We start from the raw sequence: 21104 nt of genomic DNA on the forward strand, positions 1-21104 counted from the left end.
ACAGAATAACAGAGTTGGAAGGGACCTTGTGGGTCATCTAGTCCAACCCCCCCACACCCAAGCGGGAGACCCTACACCCTTTCTGACAAATGGCAGTCCAGGCTCTACTTGAAAGCCTCCAGTGATGAAGCTCCCACAACTTCCGAAGGCAACTTCTGTTCAATGGGTTGATTGTTCTCCTTGTCAGGAAATTCCTCCTTATTTCCAGGTTGAATCTCTCTTTGATCAGTTTCCATCCATTACTCCTTGACTGGCCTTCGGGTGCTTTGGAGAATAGCTTGACCCCCTTCCTCCTCTCTGTAGCAGCCCCTTAAATATTGGAAGACTGCTATCCTGTCTCCCCTGGTCCTTCTCTTCTCTTCACTAGACTAGACATACCCAGTTCCTGCAACCATTCATTGTATATTTTAGTTTCCAGTCCCCTAATCATCCTGGTTGCTCTTCTCTGCACCATTGCAGAATTCTCTCAGCCATGTGATCAGAATTTGGCCTTCCCAACAAAACCTCCCAAGGAGCCTCGCACACACCCTCCAGACCCTCCAACAGCACGCAAATCCGGGAGTAAACCAGTGGTGGGTTTCAAATTTTTTACTACCGGTTCGGTGGGTGTGGCAGGGGAAGGTGACTGCAAAATCCCCATTCCCCCCCCCCCCGATCAGCTGGGACTCAGGAGGCAGAGAATAGCTGGGGGGCAGGGCCAGTCAGAATTTTTACTACCGGTTCTCTGAACTACTCAAAAATTCTCCAGAAACTGGTCAGAACCTGCTGAAACCCACCTCTGAAGTAAACACAACCCCGGAACGGGCTAAAACCACAACATAGAGTTAGCGAAAGGCACAATGTGGGGCTGTGAGAGGGATGGCTTGGCTTGGCTTGGCTTGGCTTGGCTTGGCTTGGCTTGGCTTGGCTTGGCTTGGCTTGGCTTGGCTTGGCTCGGCTTGGCTTGGATTGGCTCAGATTGGATCGGATCGGATCGGACTGGCTCGGCTTAGCTCGGCTCAGCTCAGCTCAGCTCGGCTCGGCTCGGCTCGGCTCGGCTTGGCTTAGCTTGGCTTGGCTTGGCTTGGCTTGGCTTAGATTGGCTTGGCTTGGCTTGGCTTGGCTTGGCTTGGCTTGGCTTGGCTTGGCTTGGCTTGGCTTGGCTTGGCTTGGCTTGGCTTGGCTTGGCTTGGCTTGGCTTGGCTTAGATTGGTTTGGCTTAGATTGGATTGGCTCGGCTTGGCTCGGCTTGGCTCGGCTTGACTCAGCCTCAGCGCAGCTCAGCTCAGCTCAGCTCGGCTCGGCTTGCTTTCCTCCCCAACCTCTTCTCCCTGCCAACTACATTACTTCCCAGAACGACCTGCTGCTGCTGTTGGCAGAGTAACGGTTCCCATTGACTCTTGCTGATGCCAGGTTTCCTCGAAAGCCCCGCTTCTCCGCCCAAGCTGGAGAAAGAGGCGCGCGGGCGACTGGCAACCAGGCGCACCCGAGTTTGCGCGCGGCGCTCAGCAGCCGCTTCGCCCCTTTTTGGCTGGCAAGGCGAGGGAGCCGCGGGTTCAGCGGAGGGGGCGTGCCCGCTTTTTGCCAAGGACAAATCTGCGCATGCTTCTACGGGGTGGGGGAGGGAACGGGAGGCTTCCTCTACCCCCCCACCCCACCCCCACCCCCACCCCACCCCTCCAGTAGGTGGCTCCGGCTCCATCCTCTCCGCGCTCGTCTTTCGCGGCAGCGCCAGGAGTCGGAGGTCGGACTGGAGCAGCGCCGGGCGCGGAGCCCCCTTCCCGCCGCGAGAAAAGCCCAGCCGCCTCCCCTCGGGGAAAGGGGGATCGGGGCTTCGTGCCCATCAGGCGCGGCGGCGGAGCCCCGGAGGAGCCGCCGTTGCCCAATTCAACCCGGAGGCGGAGGGAGTCTCTAAAGGCGGCGCTCTCCGTGGTGCTGAATCGCGCTCCATCTCCGGACGGCCGTGGTTGCGAGCGCCCCTACGGCTGTCTAAAGGGCTCCATCTAATCCCCTCTTCCCTGGGTCGAACCCAGCCTGGCCCTGCCCGGATCGCCGGGCTCTCCAGTTGAGCGCACCCCGCTCCTCCCCAGAAGACCCCCGTCCCCCTCCCCACAGTTCCGTGGGAATCATGGCTGCGTTGACAAAGGTTGCCTTCGCCTCGACCCTGCTGGCGGCGCTTTGGGGTAGGTGCTGGGGAAGGGGTTGGGGGGGGGGTGAGAGGAAGGGTCTCTCCTTCCTGGAACAATGGGAGCCCTGGTGGAAAGACGGGGCGCGGTGGGGAGGGGGCAAAGTTGGGGGGGAGGGGGATGGATTTGGCAGGGCAAGGCAGGAGGACCCTGCGAGGGAAGAGCGGCGGTTGGGAGGCGCGCTCTGGTGGCTTTGCACCGCTCCTTGGGGGGAACAAGAGAGGCTGCCATGGTGAGAAGCGCGGCTTTCTAATTAAAAGCTGCCTGTTGTTGTTTTGTGGCGGTTTTGCTCAGCTGGAAATCGGGCAGGCAACTCAGGCGCCTGGCGGATTGCTGTGGCAGGTGAAGGCTGTGTAACGGAGGAGTAGCAAGGCAGGGAATCTGAAGGGATCTCGGCTAACCGAGAGAGTTTCGGGCTTTTTCTAAAAGAGCCAACAGCCGTCTCGTTTGAGTTTTAAGCCCTCTCCTTCCAATTCTGGAAGGGTTTTTTTTTTTTTTAATTTGATTTATATGCCGCCCTTCTCCGGAGACTCAGGGCGGCTTACAATGCGCTAAGCAATAGCCTTCATCCTTTTGTATATTTATACAAAGTCAGCTTATTGCCCCCACAAACTGGGTCCTCATTTCACCTACCTTAGAAAGGATGGAAGGCTGAGTCAATCTTGAGCCTGGGGAGATTCGAACTTACAGTAATTGCAGACAGCTGGTGTTAATCACAATGCTATCAGTCTGCTGAGCCACCAGGCTTAGACATCTTGGATGTTTGTTTTTTCTTCCTCCGGGAATTAAGCTTTTTGTGTTTAAAATCCTGTACAAGAGGTGCATTTCTAGACTTCTTCTCAAACAGTTTTACCCAAAAGTATTTTGGTTTGGCTTCGGTTTGTTGTTGGCTTGCCAGCTCACAGTGGCCGATGTTAGATCTGGTTTTGCTAAACTTCACAGGGGATGCTAGTCTGTAAAGAAATCGAACCCAACATACACACCCCAAAAAACAACCCCATCCTAGCTTGGGTCTGAGTCCATTTCAAGTGACACAAGGGTTCACTTCTAGGAATGGGACCCCGGGCTAATGACTCTACCCTCCACCCCAATTTTGAGTATGTGCCATCAAGTTGGTGTCAATTCTTAGCAAGCCAGTTTGGTCTAGTGGTGAAGGCACCAGGATACAAATCAGGAGACTGTGAGTTCTAGTCCTTCCTTAGGCATGAAAGTTGGCTGGGTGACTTTGGGTCAAACATCAGGAGATAGTGAGTTCTAATCCTGCCTTAGGCATGAAAGCTGGCTGGATGACTTTGGGTCAATCACCAGGAGACTGAGAGTTCTAGTCCTGCCTTAGGCATAGAAAGCTGGCTGGGTGACTTTGGGCCAATCACCAGGAGATGGTGAGTTCTAGTCCTGCATTAGGCATAGAAAGTTGGCTGAGTGACTTTGGATCAAACACCAGGAGATGGTGAGTTCTAGTCTTGCCTTAGGCATGAAAGCTGGCTGGGTGACTCTGGGTCAATCACCAGGAGAAGGTGAGTTCTAGTCCTGCCTTAGGCATGAAAGCTGGCTGGGTGACTTTGGGTCAATCACCAGGAGACTGAGAGTTCTAGTCCTGCCTTAGGCATAGAAAGCTGGCTGGGTGACTTTGGGCCAATCACCAGGAGATGGTGAGTTCTAGTCCTGCATTAGGCATAGAAAGTTGGCTGAGTGACTTTGGGTCAAACACCAGGAGATGGTGAGTTCTAGTCTTGCCTTAGGCATGAAAGCTGGCTGGGTGACTCTGGGTCAATCACCAGGAGAAGGTGAGTTCTAGTCCTGCCTTAGGCATGAAAGCTGGCTAGGTGACTTTGGGCCAATCACCAGGAGAAGGTGAGTTCTAGTCTTGCCATAGGCATGAAAGCTGGCTAGGTGACTCTGGGTCAATCACCAGGAGACTGAGAGTTCTAGTCCTGCCTTAGGCATGAAAGCCACTGGGTGACTGGGCCAGTCATTCTGCCCCAGCCTGACTCACAGGGTTGTTGTTGTGGGGAAAGAAAGGAGGAGAAAGGAGATTAGGCATCTTCACCCCCTTGAGTCACTTATTGAATATTAAGGCAAGATTAAAAATCAAATCAATCAATAATCTCCCTAAAACCTGCCCACTTTTAGGTCCTGATCTTCTTCCCTCTCCCCCACACTCCCCCATGCTCTTTGCTTCCCCTTCTGGCCCAACCACTCCACCTTTTGAGGCAACAGGGATGGGAAAGGCCATTTGTCTTCCTTTCTGTTTCCAGTCTTGACAGTTTCACTCAGGTTTCTTGAGGATAGGAAAGAGACAGATTCACAGCCCCTCCCCTTTTGTTCTCTTCCTCATCTCCCCTGCCTCCTCCAGCCCGTCTCTTTTCTTTTCAAGCAGCAGCAGCTTGAATGAGATGGCACTCACCGCCTGGAGGGGCCCAACAATAACGGTGGCCCCATTTGAACTTGTTGACCTAAAAATGCTGAGCCACAAACATCACTATCCTGCCCTGTATGGATACAGCAGGGCCTGCAATAATGAAGCAAAGCATGAAAAGTGACCTCGATTCCACTCCCGGTGAAAGGGACTTTTTTTTAAAAAAAGCAATTTATTTATTTATTTTATTTAGTTAGTTAGTTTGTCAAGCACGTATGAGAAAACAAGGATAAGTAAGAACATAAACATAGTGTTGTGGCCCATCAGCGGCCTGTGCAGCTAGTAGCTGATTCCGACAGCGAGGAGGCTGGTGTGGTGCTGTGCCAGCAGCCTGTGCAGCTGGCGCTCAAGTCGGACAATGAGGAGGCTGGAGAAGATGTGGTGCCAGAGGCGGGGATTCAGCCAGGGCCTTCAGAACCTCCAGAAGCTCCCTTAAGTGAAGAGGACGAAGAGGAGGAGCCTCTTCTCGATGCACGGGCGCGCAAAGCTGCCAAAAAGCAGGAGTGGCTCCTCAGGAGGAGGTCTCCTCGAGAGTAAGGCTTGGGGCTAATTGGCCACTCCCTTAGCCTATTTAAGGAGGAACGCCGACTGAAGCAATTTGCAGGGAACAGCTTCGTTCACATATCTTCATGTCTTGTCTTGCTTATCTTATCAGCTTCCTGCAAATTGCTTCTGGGCACTCTGCCAACCACAGTAAGCTCTCAGTATTACTCTTTGAATTCCTGGCGGCTGTTAATGCAGTTAATTAACAGCCATTGTTGTAAAAAAATTGGTTTATTTAGTAAACTAAGGTTTGAACGGACTTATGTGTGCTGCATTCTTTGGGATCCATAGCTGGGGCAGAACACGTATAAACATATAAGTATAAACAGGTATAAGTACCCTGTTTCCCTGAAAATAAGACCCAACCGGAAAATAAGTCCTAGCATGATTTTTCAGGACGCTCGTAATATAAGCCCTACCCCCAAAATAAGCCCCAGTTAAGATTGTCAGCCAGATGGATGCATTTAGTACCACATTTCCCAAAAAATAAGACCTAACCAGAAAATAAGTCCTAATGCATCTTTTTGGAGCAAAAATTAATATAAGACCCGGTCTTATTTTCTGGGAAACACAGTATATACATAATAAATGAGTATGAATAAATGGGAACAGTAGGACAGGGACGGTAGGCAGGCTGGTGCGCTTACCACCCACATCCCTTCTGCGTTCCCATGTCATATTGTCTGCTTAAATGTCACAACCCCAGATCCCTACGAGAGAGCTGCAAAGGTGTCAGGCAACTTTTCTGCTTGAAAAGTGCAGTGATTGGGCGGAAGGAAAAGGAAATGGAGATGTGGGTCGCTATTACTAAAACACAGAGTTGTGTGGATCACTTTGGACATAGAAAAGCCCATCGGGAGACTAAACCTACAAGCCTCTGTAAATCATCATCATTTAACGACCCCATAATCCCTTGCAGGGTGGAGTCTGGGCAACTGAATGGAGCTGAGTGTTTACTGGCCGGAGGCCTTTCCTGTCGCCAATACGGAGTTTTGTTCAGCAGATATATTCTCATTGTGCCCAGAGAGAGAAATATCTGCCTCTACCTAGGATCGAACTCACAGCCGCCTGATTGTCCACCTCTAGGCCGCCACACCACTCTTACAGGCCTCTGTAAATGTTTGTCCTCCATCTGTGGAAAGACACTGTTCTGCCAAAATCTGGAAGCTCTTGAACTTGAGGTTTAATCGAGTTTAGCATTGTTCATATGACCAGCCCTAAGCAACTTTTTTTTCTGATCTGTCTGTCTTGGATTTCATCTTACAATCATTAGCCAACATGCTAACTAGGTTGCTGGAATTTAACACATATGAATGAAGAGACACATTGGGGGAAGGTGATAATTCAGCCCCTTTTCTAAACTGGCAAAGTTATTTTGAATGTTGTTTTTATCTTCTAGAATTTATTAGGAGTTCCACCAAGGTTTGTACTGTCCGTTGGTGTGATAAGTATTTTTTTTTTTTTTTGCTTTAATGTTTATGCCGCCCTTCTCCGGACACTCAGGGTGGCTTACAGTGCGTTAAGCAATAGCCTTCATACTTTTGTATATTTTATACAAAGTCAGCTTATTGCCCCCACAATCTGGGTCCTCATTTCACCTACCTTTGAAAGGATGGAAGGCTGAGTCAACCTTGAGCCTGGTGAGATTTGAACTTGCAGTAATTGCAAGCAGCGGATGTTAATAACAGTGCTTTAGTCCACTGTACTACAGGCTTTTCTTCTTTAGCAAAGTTTTGAATGAAACATAGAAGGGTATGAGGCTCAAAGTTGAAGCTTGATGTGCCTTTTTCCAGGTCTGATGAGGAATCATTGATGAGCTGTCTCTTGAGCTGGGATGAGTTGCACTGATGACATTGCCTACTTGGTGTCGTGACCTAGGCCCAAGCAGTTATTACCAGACACAATCAGTCCTAAACAAACATATTTTAAGAAAAACATATTGAGCAGCATGTAATTTCCTCTGTCTTGTGCATTGATCTTCCTTTTTCTTTCTTTTCTGACTTGGTGACGGTTGGGTCTCTCCTGGCCGCACATCTTCTCCACCTTCAAACTGGGCTGCATCATCTCCGTCATTATCCAGTGGGCATTTGTTTCTCCGTTTGCGTCGAGGTCCCTTCAGAAACCGAGGCCGTGCAGGGATCACGCATGAAGCTCATGTGCATTTCCTGTATGAAGCGAGAAGAGGTTTTGGCAAACACCGTGGTGAAGTGGTTCTACAAGCCCGAAGGAGGACAAGACGTAGCTGTGAGTGATTACTTCTGTACCTTGAATGCTTGGACCATGGGAGATGGGAGGGGGGGAATGGGAACAGGGCAGGGGTGAAATGCTCCGAAGTCTGTTACTGGTTCACTTTGCTACCGGTACTCGGTGTGGTATGTGCCAAACGCGCACTTCACACACGCATGCACTGTGCATGCCAAAACGTACTTTGGATGCACATGGACAGTGCGTGCCAAATGCACGCTTCGTGCACATGCACAGCCACTACCGTGCAGCGCTGAAAAAGGAGGTTTAAGAAGCCTTTCGTAAGGTAAGTAGAACAGCGAAGGTGGGGGAACATCTGTGCCGACGATTTAGATTTGCTAGAAAGCAGAATTTCTTGCTTTCTAACGAATATAAATTGCACGGCATAGCTGATCGTCAGAAATACCGGTTCGTCCGAATTGGTAGCATTTTTTTTACTACTGGTTCACCCGAACCGGTAGTAATAAAAGCTACCAGTTCGGGCAAACCGGTCCGAACCGTTAGCATTTCATCCCTGGAACAGGGTCTCAGAAAGTTTGCAGATTTCAGCTAAACATTAGGAGAACTGTCCAGATTGTAGGAGGATGAATGGGAAAGGAGATCTGATTTATAATACTTTTTTAAATTTTGTTTTTAAATTCATAAACATTTTGAATACAGTGTATTGCCAGGGTATCTCATTTACAAAAGAAAAACAAAGAAAAGACAATAAAAAATATTAACACATATACCGGTAACAATAATAATAATGTAACAGAACAGTTTTGGCTAAATTTCTTTTTATATTAGCTTATTTATAATTCTGTTGAGTGTATTGGCATATTTATAGTTATAAACCATCTTTATATTTAATTCATACATAGCAAGAATCTTTCTTCATCTAATTTCTACCTCTTATCTCTAACCACTCATAAAATCTATTCCATATCAAGTAATATTCTGTGTCTTCTTTATCTTTAATTTTTAAAGTCAGTCTGTCCATCTCAGCACAGTCTAACATTTTCCAAATTACATCTGGTGGAATATTCTCATTTTTCCAGCATTTTGCAAATACAATCCTTGATGCTGTCGGTACATGCAAAACTAAATATGTAGTCCAGTGATGGGTTTCAAATTTTTTTACTACCTGTTCTGTGGGTGTGGCTTGATGGGCGTGGCAGGGGAATGATACTGTAAAATCTCCATTCCCTCCCCACTCCAGGGGAAGGATACTGCAAAATCCCCATTTCATCCCGATCAGCTGGGACTTGGGAGGCAGAGGATAGATGGGGGCGGGGCCAGTCAGAAATTTTACTATTGGTTCTCCGAACTATTCAAAATTTCCGCTACAGGTTCTCCAGAACTGATCAGAACCTGCTGAAACCCACCTCTGATGTAGTCCCTTTATCATATATTTTTCTTGACTGTACACCGCCTTGAGTCCTACGGGAGAAAGGCACTATAGAAATATAATAAATAAATAAATAAATAAATAAATAAATAAATAAATAAATAAATATATAAATAACCAACCCTCCAGCATTATACCCAACAGAAACTCCCTTAGGGAGTTGGGCAGCGACAAACAAACAAACAAACAAACAAACAAACAAACAAACAAACAAACAAATAAATAAATAAATAAATAAATAAATACTTCTGGTTTCAGGTCTATACGTTGCTTAATCTTCTTTTCCAACCAGATATGTATTTTCTTCCAATATTTTCTTGCTTTCATACAAGTCCACCACATGTGATAGTAAGTTCCTAGGGTCTGATTGCATTTCCAGCATCTGGCAGACAGATGACTAAACATTTTTTGCCAGTCTTGCCGGTGGTAAGTGCCACCTATAAAACATTTATTTATAATACTTTTAAGAGAGTGGGTATTTTGTCCATGGGAGATCCTGCAGTGATAGGAAATGACCAGGTTAATTGGAAATTAGGGTTCGGAGTTTTGGAGAAGACGACAGAGGGACCTGAATATCTTCTTAATGTCAGGGTTCCAGGTAACACCCCCAACGAAAGAAGACACCAAGGCTTGAATTTCTTCAAAGTTCCTTTTTATTGAAGATGTCATATTGATACGTCTGGGAAAACCCGAATCTGAAAGTTTCCAGGTTTTCCCCAACCAAGTGAAAGTTCAAGTCCCTGCCCAGCACCCACAGCTCCATCACATGGTCCAATCATCCACCGTCCAAACTGGAGATACCTCCCAGTCATCTGACTCCAGGTGCCAGGGCAAGGCATCCTTGACTCTCTGGGAAAGGAATGTTATTTTGACTACATATCACCCATACTCTATGCAATCCCCCCTCCCATTTTCCCACAGTAGAAAATGTGGCAAGCCTGAAGGCCCAAATGTAAAAAATGACTTCCAGATCTGACATCGTCACTGACAATTTCATTATCAGTCAATTGCAAAAGGCAGCTTTACTCGGAACAGTTTACATCCGGTGACAATGCCTCTAACACCACCAAAAATCAACATCTGTCTATCCCAGGAAGCCCTTAGGAAGGACCCAATAGGTAAATAAGAATGCTAAATCCAGTCCGAACATTTGAGTGACTGTGCGACAACCAATAATAATTATTTAAGCAACCGCTTCAGAATAAGAGAAAGAGAATATGAGATGTCATCAAAGATAAATAGCTGCTTTGGGAAGCTAGCCTGTATTTCTCTACTCTGTTTTGGCAAATGGTTGCAGATCTCCCAATCCCTTTATTCCTTTAACTAATCCTGTCACAACTAATACTTGGTTGATCCCCCCCAAAAAAGAACAAAAACAGTGGACTCTGCAATTATGTGAAAATGCTTGGGGAAAAAATGCAGATCTTCCAACATTAAAATCCTATCGTTATGATTTTATATAAAATCATATGTTATGATTATGTCACACCCAAAGCCTAGGAAAAAAATATTTTCATGAATATACAGAGGTGGTGAGCCCTGTTTTCTGGAAGCTTTAGGATTTCCTGGGTCCAGAGACCATATGAGATTGACCACTGGTGAGGGGAGCTGCCCTTAATAATTTAATTTCCCAGTTAAGATCTGAGAAAGCTGCTGGAAATGGTTTAATCTCAGTAGAGCTGATAATAAAAAAAAAATGATGGGGCTAATCTGACGCTCACCGTTCACATATTTTAAGTAAATCCCTAGGGATTGTGGGTTGGATTTATCCTCCTCTTTTTTTAGAAACAGCAAAGGGTGACCTAGAAAATTATTGGCCAATAAGCACAATCGGTAATCTTTTGACTAAGCACTTATACAGTAACTGTAAATTCAGGGATTGCTGGAATATGATGCAGATGTTTCAGGCAAGGAACAGATTTGGGAAAGTCAATCTACCAGTTTGCCCGAGCCGGATAGAACCAGCTGAATTTCACCACTGAGCCAAGCTATTCTCCAAAGCACCTGAGGGCAGGACAAGAAACAATGATTGGAAACTAGTCAAAGAGAGAAGCAACCTAGAACTAAGGAGAAACTTCCTAACAGTGAGGACAATTAACCAGTGGAACAGCTTGCCACCAGAAATCATGGGCGCTCCATCACTGGAGGTTTTTAAGAAGAGACTGGACAGCTGCTTGCCTTTTAATACTGATCAGCTGTATGGCGGCCCTTTGAAGCCCCGCGGCAAGAGTTTAAACAGTTTTTTTCCTTCTAGCCAATCAGCTGGGACTCGGGAGGCAGCAATAGATTGGGGGTGGGGCCAAATAAAAGGTAAGAATAATGGGGGGTGGGGCGGGAGGGCCCAGCTCCCGAGCAAAGAGAACTGGTTCGGTGACATCATATCATTACTGCTACCGGCTCGGCCGAACCGGGAGGAACCCACCACTGCTAAGCGCTATTGCTAAAGTTGACATCTCCTTTTTTTTCTGGACCTTTACAGATCTACGAATTCAACAATGAGAAACGGGAACTTGAGAGTCCTTTTCAGGGCCGGCTCGAGTGGAACGGGAGTGCAGATATGCAGGACGTCTCCATCTCGGTCCTAAACATTTCTCTGAACGATTCAGGGATTTACACCTGTAATGTCACCCGGGAATTCCTCTTTGAGACTCACCGGCCCATCTTCACCAGCTCGACACTGATTCATCTCACCGTGTTGAAGGATGGTAGGGTAACACAAGGGGTTGGTCCAGTGGTGAAATCTAAAATTTGTTACCACCAGTTCTGTGGGTGTGGCTTGGTTGGGGGGGGTAATGTGACTGGGTGGGTGTGGCCAATTTCGGAGAAGAGGTTGTAAAAAAATGCTTTCAAAAGGCTCTGACGATCCCAGCTGAGTTGCCTGATCGGCAGAGACTTTTTTTCTTTTAAATGCCTCTGACGATCCCAGCTGAGTTGCCTGATCAGCAGAGGCTTGTTTTCTTTTAAATGCCTCTGACGATCCCAGCTGAGTTGCCTGATCAGCAGAGGCTTGTTTTCTTTTAAATGCCTCTGACGATCCCAGCTGAGTTGCCTGATCAGCCGAGGCTTTTTTTCTTTTAAATGCCTCTGACGATCCCAGCTGAGTTGCCTGATCAGCAGAGGCTTTTTTTCTTTTAAATGCCTCTGACGATCCCAGCTGAGTTGCCTGATCAGCAGAGGCTTGTTTTCTTTTAAATGCCTCTGACGATCCCAGCTGAGTTGCCTGATCAGCAGAGGCTTTTTTTCTTTTAAATGCCTCTGACGATCCCAGCTGAGTTGCCTGATCAGCAGAGGCTTGTTTTCTTTTAAATGCCTCTGACGATCCCAACTGAGCCACGCGATCATCAGAGGCTTTTTTTTTTTACTTTTAAAAGCATTTTTTCAGCCAAGTTGTAGAAAAAATGCTTTTAAAAGTAAAAAAAAAAGCCTCTGATGATTGTGCGGCTCAGCTGGGCAATGGGGGAGAGCAGTGATTTTTCCTACCGGTTCTCCGATCCACCTGCCTCCATCGCTACCGGATCGGGCGATCCGGTCCGAACCGGGAGCATTTCACCCCTGGGTTGACCATTGCTCAAGCAATGTTTACATTAACAGTCTCAGCTCTGCTGAGATTAAACCGTTTCCAGCAGCTTTCTCAGCTCTTAACAGGGAAGTTAAATTATTAACAGTGGCCAAGGTTTATTTTGCAAATACGGGGTTACAAACAAAGGGGTACTGGAGGGTACATTATGAGTGTTTTTATTTATTTATTACATTTATATGCCGCCCCCAGTGGTGGGATTCAAATAATTTAACAACCGGTTCTCTGCCCTAATGACTGGCTGGGTGGGCGTGATTAGGGGGTGTGAAAGACAGAACTCGGCCCTTCGCACCCCCCTGGGAGCAAAAACAGGATGTGGGGGAATGCACTGCCCCCCTGCACCCCGATTTTGGCTTAGGAGGCCTCCCTGAAGCCTCCTGGGAGCGAAAACGGGCCACGGGGGGTGCACCACACCCCCTGCACCCCCATTTTCATGCATGCACCTGCCTTCCACATATGCAACTGGCCTTTTGTGCATGTGCTTTGCTTGCCTGCGTTCCTTTCGTGCATGCAACCAGCCTCAAAAATGTGCCTAAATAGGATGGCATAGAGCTTGGGCAGGCCCCACCTGGGATTTCCGCTACCGATTCACCTGAACCGGTCTGAACCAGTTTGAATACGACCTCTGTTTGTAAGGAATATTTTGCCTTCATCATCATTTCACGGAAGATTCAGCCAACTGCAGAAATTCAGCGTCATTCCAGATCTGCCTGTAAAGTTAAGCTCCACATACTTGATTACATGAAAGGGGTTTTGCTCATAGAGATCAATCCTGGAATTATCTCCCTCTCCCACCCACCCCCTTTTTTTTTTTAAATCTCCTCTATAGCTGGAAGAGACTTAACGGCTCTCATCTCTGCAATAATGATGTATATTCTCTTGGTCTTCCTCACATTGTGGCTCCTGATTGAGATGGTTTACTGCTACCGGAAAGTTTCCAAAGCAGAGGAAGTCGCCCAGGAAAATGCGTGAGTTTGCAAAAAATCTGGGCATCTTGGGAAACGAGGGGAAAAAAAAAAGTAGAATTGCATTTTAGCAGTGGGGGTAGGGGGGAAATGGAGAAGTAGCTCAGGCTGTTACAACTCAGGGTTGGCCAACCTATAATCAGCGTTCAGCTCCCTTGTAAGGTGTACCTGTTTCTCTGCTTCAGCCAGAAAGAGAACAACAAACTACGGAGTTTGTTCGTTGCAATGTACAAGGACATATATGAGAGTTTGCAGCTACTAAGATTGTTGGCCGAGCAGGTACAAAAATAGCCAGGGAAATGATTGAAGCCTGGGAAACAGGGCCCCCTGTTGGTCAACAGGAGTGCTCATCTACCACCAGCTTGTCAAGTACCGTATTTTTCGGAGTATAAGACGCACCGGAGTATAAAATGCACCTTAGTTTTTTGGGAGGAAAATAGGAAAAAAAAACCATTCTGCCTACCAGGTATTCATCTGGCTAGTCCTTAGCCTGGTCAGCTTCAGCACATTAGTTCGCTCGCTGGTTTTGAGGTTGGGGCTAAAAAACAGCTTCTAAAGCACAGCTGATCATCGGAGGGAGCAGTAATTAGAAAAGCAGGCAAAGCACGGAAGATCGCTTCGCTTGTGCTGAGGCTGAAAAACAGCTTCAAAAGCACAGCTGATCCTCGGAGGGAGCTCCAGTGCCTAAAGCAGGCGAAGTGCAGAAGAGGTAAGAGAAGGCAGCAGCTGTTCCAGGTAGCCATTTTGGGCGCTGCACGCGGGGTTACATTCAGAGTATAAGACACACCCAAATTTTCAGCCTCTTTTAGGAGGGAAAAAAGTCCTTCTTATACTCCGAAAAATACGACACTTAAGAGGTGAGGGCTTGGCAGCAGGAGGAAACAATAGCCAGTCGTTAACACCCCAATCACAATTTTAAAAAGCCACACACAACTTGACACCATATAAAGACCACACATAGGGTAGCCCATGCACACCCACTGCTAGAGAGGGGATCCCTGAGGATGGGCTCCAGCATGAATCCGAAAGCTCATAAGACTAAATCTCTGATCCCAGGATCCAACCCAGATTGGTTAGAAATGGCCACAGTTGGGTAACCCTTACTTAAATGATGCCACCTAGCTTGGACTCAATCCGTGGGGGTTTCTTAAATGCACATTTGAGTATTTAGGGTTCTTCTGCAAATAACACCTTTTTTTTTTTTTGTTCCCTAGTACCAACTACCTCGCCATCCCGTCAGAAAATAAAGAAAACTGTGTTCTACCAGTGGAGGAGTAGGAGGTGAATTTGCACCAGAGTGCCGTTTGCAACAAAGGTGAGACAAAGCTCTTTTCATGATAAAGGAGGAATTAGCTCAGGATATTCCATCTAAAATTAATGAATGAATGAATGAATGAATGAATGAATGAATGAATGAATGAATGAATAAATACATACATACATACATACATACATACATACATACATACATTCAGATAGCAGTTAGCATTAGCACTTAGACTTTAATAAATAAATAAGTAAGTAAGTAAGTAAGTAAGTAAGTAAGTAAGTAAATAAATAAATAAATAAATAAATACAAATAGCAGTTAGCATTAGCACTTAGACTTATATACTGTTTCACAGTGCTTTTTACAGCCCTCTCCAAGTGGTTTACAGAGTCAGCCTCTTGTCCCCTACAATCGGAGTCCTCATTTTATCGATTTGGGAAGGATGGAAGGCTGAGTCAACCTTGAGCTGGTCAGGATCGAACTGCTAGCAGTCAGCAGAATTAGCTTGCAGTACCGCATTTTAACCACTGGGCCACCATGGTTCTTAAGAGTTGTATTAGCTTTAAAAGATCATGTGTGATGCAGAAGACTTAAGAATACAGAACACAGAAACACAATGCATTTTTATTTATTTATTTATTTATTTATTATTTATTTATTAATTTTATTTCTATACCGCCCTTCTCCCGAAGGACTCAGGGCGGTATAAAGCCTGATTAAAAGCACAAAGACAGACAAAATTTAAAAATAATTAAAATTATTAAATAATTGGCTCAATTATAAAACCCCCAAATTTAAAATCCCACATTTAAAACCAATTAAAAACTTTACATTGATAGTCCGGCCTGGCGGAACAACAAGGTTTTGAGGGCACAGTGAAATACACGGAGATCGGAGATCTTACGCATTTCTGGGGGCAGCTCATTCCAAAGGGCAGGGGCTCCCACAGAGAAGGCCCTCCCCCTGGGCGTCGCCAGCCGACATAATTTGGCCGATGGCACCCTGAGGAGACCCTCTCTGTGGGAGCGGACTGGCCGGTGGGAGGCTACTGGTGGCAGAAGACAGTCTCGAAGGTACCCAGGTCCAATGCCATGGAGCGCTTTAAAGGTGGTAACCTTTGAAGGGTTTTCTTTTTTAAAAAATTAAATGTTACATATTGAGCCTTCTAAAATATTTATTTGGTTGATGGTTGTTTATGTTCTTAGCTGCTCATGTCACCTAAATGATCCCGGGTAGTTTACAACTCCAAATTCACAATACTATTCATTTTTCCTAACGTATACTTATAAATTCCATTTCACCTCACCTCTCCAGTTGATGCAAACCATACATTTTCTTTGTTCTGAATGTTACTTTTCACTTTAAAAAAACAAAACAAAAATCACATTTTTAATATGCTCTTTCCCCTAACATATTAAGGGAAATATTAATATGATATTATTATCTAATTATAATTCATATTAATCAGTCACTTGTCTGAAATGGTGTAGGATCTCCTGTTTGAGCAGGGGGCTGGACTAGAAGACCTCCAAGGTCCCTTCCAGCTACATTCTGATAATGCAGGGGTGTTTTTTCCCTAAAGAGTAAATAGCCGAATGAATGAAATAAATGGAGGGCATCAATATGTAAATAATGGAAGCTGCATTGTAGAATTCAGGGATCTGGAATTTGTGAAGAACTGGATGTCAGTCCATGGATCCATTCCCCCCCCCAAAAAATTATCTTCATTTAATGACCCCATAATTCCTTGTGGGGTGGAGTCTGGGCAACTGAATGGAGCTAGCAGAGTGTTGTAATGGCCGGATGCCTTTCCTGTCGCCAATGCGGAGTTTTGTTCAGCAGATATATTCTCATTGTGTCCAGAGAGAGAAATATCTCTCTCTGGTAAAGGTAAAGGTTCCCCTTGCACATATGTGCTAGTCGTTCCCCACTCTAGGGGGCGGTGCTCATCTCAGTTTCAAAGCCAAAGAGCCAGCGGTGTCCGAAGACGTCTCAGTGGTCATGTGGCCGGCATGACTAAACACCAAAGGCACACAGAAAAAGGTGGTCCCTATTTTTCTACTTGCATTTTTTACGTGCTTTCGAACTGCTAAGTTGGCAGAAGCTGGGACAAGTCACGGGAGCTCACCCCATTACGCGGTGCTAGGGATTCGAACCGCTGAACTGCCGACTTTTCGACCGACAAGCTCAGCGTCTTAGCTACTAAGCCACCACGTCCCTACCTAGGATCGAACTCACAGCCTCCTGATTGTCCACCTCTAGGCCACCGCACCCACTCTATCCATTCAAAAAAGAAAATGTTGAGTGGATTTCTCCCACAGCTTCTTGGTTGTGGGGCTCACACACCAGGTTTCACAATGCAAAAGGTAGCTCACTCTCGCCCTGTTTGTTTTTCTTTTCAGGAGCCTGCCAGAAGACTCAAGGACTAACAAACCGCTGCGGCTGGATTGGAAGGAATCCCGCTCCAACGAGGTGGAGTCACGAGGCCGTCTACATTTATTTCCTCCTCCTGGGAGGCATCCGCGGCTTCCACCTTGAACGATTAAAGGCCTTCCTTTGAGGCAAGCCGAGACAGACAAAGAGGGCAGGCTGGCACCGTTCATCCCATCATCGTCCCAGTTTTGTAAATACGAACTGCCTCCTCTCCCTAACGTAGATTTTTTTTTTCCCATTGGGGTCTTTGCCATCTCAGCTGGCCCCAGGACAATGTTCTCCACGCCGGACCTTCATCTGTCTTCGTTCTGGAATTTAATTTAGTGTCCCGGTGTCCCTGTCCCAGCGTGGCTTTGCAGGCAGGCAAAGCTAAGAATCAGAAACCTTGCGTTCGTTGTGACTAGGCGGATCAGTGGCTAAGGCACTGAGCTTGTTGATCAGAAAGGTCGGCAGTTTGGCGGTTCGAATCCCTGCGTGAGTAGGGGGTTGGAATAGATGACCTCCAAGGTCCCTTCCAACTCTGTTATTGTTCTTGTCAACCTAGGAGAGGGAAGCAGGAGAAGAACTCATGGGATGACCACAGTAGCCTTGAAATTATCACCATCCAGGCATTAGCTGGAGCAGAAATCTTCCACTCATCTCCCATCTTGACATAAACCACGGTCAATCCAGGGTTTGTCTGACTCCTGGGTGAATCCCAAGTGTGGAAAAGGTTTCTGATCATGCGAGTGACAGGTTTAGACCAGGGGTCCTCAAACTTTTTAAACAAGGGCCCAATTCACGGTCCCTCAGACTGTTGGCGGGGGCTCGAACCGGGTAGGGTGGGCGTGGCTAAGTGGGCATGTGACAGGGTGGGTGTGGCTAGACAGTCATGTGACTGGGTGGGCGTGGCCAATTTAGCAGTCCAGAGCAAGCTTTTGAAATGATGGTAGCCTGGGCTGACAGAGGAACACTCTTCACCAAACACTGATATCCGAAGCAGGGCAAGGGGTCACTCTTTGCGGCTTGAGACGGTCACCGCAGTGGCCAATGCAGCCAGATTAGGAGAAGACACACAAGGTGCAGTCTTAGTCAACCTTGGTTGGGTTGGAAGTAGAACAAGGCTGGTGGTTTCATCGCCTGGGAATATTTCAGACTTTCTGCTGCCTTGTTGCCCAGTTTTGGAGGATGGAAATAGTAAGTGGTGGAAATATATTACTATAGGTTCCCACCACATACCAGTAGCCCAGGGGAGATAAACTTAAGGGGTTTTTTTCAATCTTCTAATCAACCTTTCTGAAAGGAATTAGCAACTCAGTGCCTGTCACCAAAGGTGCTTTTATTTTAAAGGCAAGACGGATTTTTCTTTGAGGTGTTTCACTTCACATCCAAGAAGCTTCTTCAGTTCCAGCGGTTAGAACTGAAGAAGCTTCTTGGATGAGAAGCGAAATGTCGTGATCAGAAAATCCAGTCACCTTTAAAATAAAAGTATCTTTGGGACAACCACGATATGGATGAGTGAGAACCTCCGTAGACAACCCAGGGCCTGTAATCTCCACTAGATGGCACTCCTAGACTTCTGAAATTCAATTGATAAATCCTCCCTTCCCCCACTCCAAAATTGAAGTTTTGAAGTTTTGAAGGTTTTGAAGGTTGCTTAGGAGATTTGGGACATTTTAAATCACGTTTGCAATGCTGTGAATTTAGAAGATGGGACCTGCTGCCCCCTGATCGGGTTTTTAGGAATTTAAATTTGGTGAGAAAGTTGGTAGGATGAAGGAGTTATTGGCTAGAATTTACTCGTACACATATTTTTAACATAGGGACGCGGTGGCTTAGTGGCTAAGATGCTGAGCTTGTCGATTGAAAGGTCGGCAGTTCAGCGGTTCGAATCCCTAGTGCTTCACCTATGCACATCTTTTGCTTACAGTAATGAGTCAGTGCCTGGTTTCCATTTGAAAAGGGGCTTGTTAATTCAGCTTTAAAGATAAGCTTCCCTTATGGTAGTTAAAAGAGGGACGCGGTGGCTCAGTGGCTAAGACACTAAGCTTGTCGATCGAAAGGTCGGCAGTTCAGCAGTTCGAATCCCTAGCACCATGTAATGGGGTGAGCTCCCGTGACTTGTCCCAGCTTCTGCCAACCTAGCAGTTTGAAAGCACGTAAAAAATGCAAGTAGAAAAATAGGGACCACCTTTGGTGGGAAGGTAACAGCGTTCCGTGCGCCTTTGGCGTTGACTCATGCCGGCCACATGACCACGGAGACGTCTTCGGACAGCGCTGGCTCTTCGGCTTTGAAACAGAGATGAGCACTGCCCCCTAGAGTCGGGAACGACTAGCACATATGTGCAAGGGGAACCTTTACCTTTACCTTTAATGGGTCAGTGCCTGGTTTCCATTTGAAAAAGAGGCTTGTTAATTCAGCTTTAGAGGTAAGCTTCCCCTTAGGGTAGTTAAAATGGCAGCCATTTTAATCGACTCTTCGGTCACCGCACACCACATTCCCGAACAGAACGGGAATACAAAAATCTCTTTCAAAAGAGTTGTGGCTGCAGTTGAAGTGGATATGAAAAACAGGGCTAAATCAATCTTTATTTTTCTAGGTGGGCTTCATCTACTCAGTGACTGTTAATGAGCTCTGGGATTCAGGTGGAGGACTAAAACTCGAGGCCTTTGGCAGGTCGAGCTTTTGATCATAATGGCTTTGCATAGGTCTACAGCAGAGGTCCTCAAACTTGGCAGCTTTAAGACTTATGGACTTCAACTCCCAGAATTCCCTAGCCAGCATTCCATGTTGGCCTGGAGAATTCTGGGAATTGAAGTCCACAAGTCTTAAAGCTGCCAAGTTTGAAGACTTCTGGTCTATGGCATCCGTATCATTAGAAGGAAGCTTATGACTAGTTCCTTATTCACATAGTATGTATGTTGTTGTAACATGTTGTGACATTTTTGGGAGGGTTGGATCACTGTGTAGTCCTGCCAAGCTCAGAACAAACCATCATTCTTTCTTTTTGAGACTATCCCATCCATCATTTGATTTTTCCTACGCCAAAAAAAACAAATAAATAAATAAATTCCCCATAAACCTCGGAGAAAATCTGCAACGCAACCCTTCCCTTCCCAAACTGGAAGAGGAGATAAGAAACAGAAGGCGGCCAATTAATGCCCAAAGACTTCAAACGTGATGTCTGATCCTTTGATATTCAGAGTTGATCCTTTGATATTTAAAATTCCAGTTTGCTTTAATGTGCTGCCTGACGTAGAGCTATTGACGTCGTCCCGTGAATTGAACGCACCTGTTATTCAGGTTTTTCTAGCAAAACCCCTAGGATTCCCAATCTTCTTCATTCAGATTTAAGGATTCCCAACCATCTACTACAAGTTGGAGAGGACTCACCTTCGTGGTAATGTCGGGATGGATAAATCTGTGATCCTCCAGACACGGGCCTACAATTCCTATAGGTGCCATCTCTTAGCCACGCCATATGGAGCTGGTGAGAACCATAACTGAACCTTCACCTCAGTGGTGGGCTTCAAATTTTTTTACTACCAGTTCTATGGGTGTGGCTTTGTGGGCATGGCATGGCTTGGTGGGCATGGCAGGGGAAGGTTACTGCAAAATCCCCATTTCCTCCCGATCAGCTGGGACTTGGGAGGCAGAGAATAGATGGGGGCGGGGCAAGTCAGAATTTTTACTACCGGTTCTCCGAACTACTCAAAATTTCCACTACAGGTTCTCCAGAACTGGTCAGAACCTGCTGAAACCCACCTCTGCTTCACTTGGGAAAAATCATAGATTCATCACCATTTCTTCCAAGCTCATTTCTTTAAAAAAAAAAACCAAACTTGCGTGTTGACATTAGTGAAGATCCACTTCCTAATCTACTCCAGTCGTGTACTAGAGCGAGGATGTCCAATCTTGGCCACTTGAAAATCTGTGGACTTCCAATTCCCAGAATTCCCCAGCCAGCCATTACTGACTGTAATGTGAATTCTGGGAGTTGAAGTCCACAAGCGTCCAAGATTGGACAACCTTGTACTAGAGTCCTTTCTTTAGACTTTTACAGCAGCAACAAAGGGTATTATTCTCAGAGAGACAATAGTTCTGAAACTCGGGAAGTTTT

The 21104-nt window shown here is 46.3% G+C and overlaps 1 protein-coding gene across 1 annotated transcript; it reads left to right on the top strand.

The window, feature by feature from the left end:
- The first annotated feature begins 1715 nt into the window (after positions 1-1715).
- SCN3B (sodium voltage-gated channel beta subunit 3) lies at positions 1716-17633 on the top strand. Its single transcript, XM_060683199.2, has 6 exons — positions 1716-2162; positions 7208-7371; positions 11241-11466; positions 13168-13306; positions 14518-14618; positions 16974-17633. The coding sequence occupies exons 1-5, from the start codon at positions 2108-2110 to the stop codon at positions 14579-14581; spliced, it is 648 nt and encodes a 215-aa protein (XP_060539182.2). The 5' UTR covers positions 1716-2107; the 3' UTR covers positions 14582-14618; positions 16974-17633.
- The last annotated feature ends 3471 nt before the right edge of the window (positions 17634-21104 follow it).

This window comes from Pantherophis guttatus, chromosome 9 (genome assembly GCF_059756535.1).
Source record: "Pantherophis guttatus breed Tessera chromosome 9, ASM5975653v1, whole genome shotgun sequence".
Lineage (NCBI taxonomy): Eukaryota > Metazoa > Chordata > Lepidosauria > Squamata > Colubridae > Pantherophis > Pantherophis guttatus.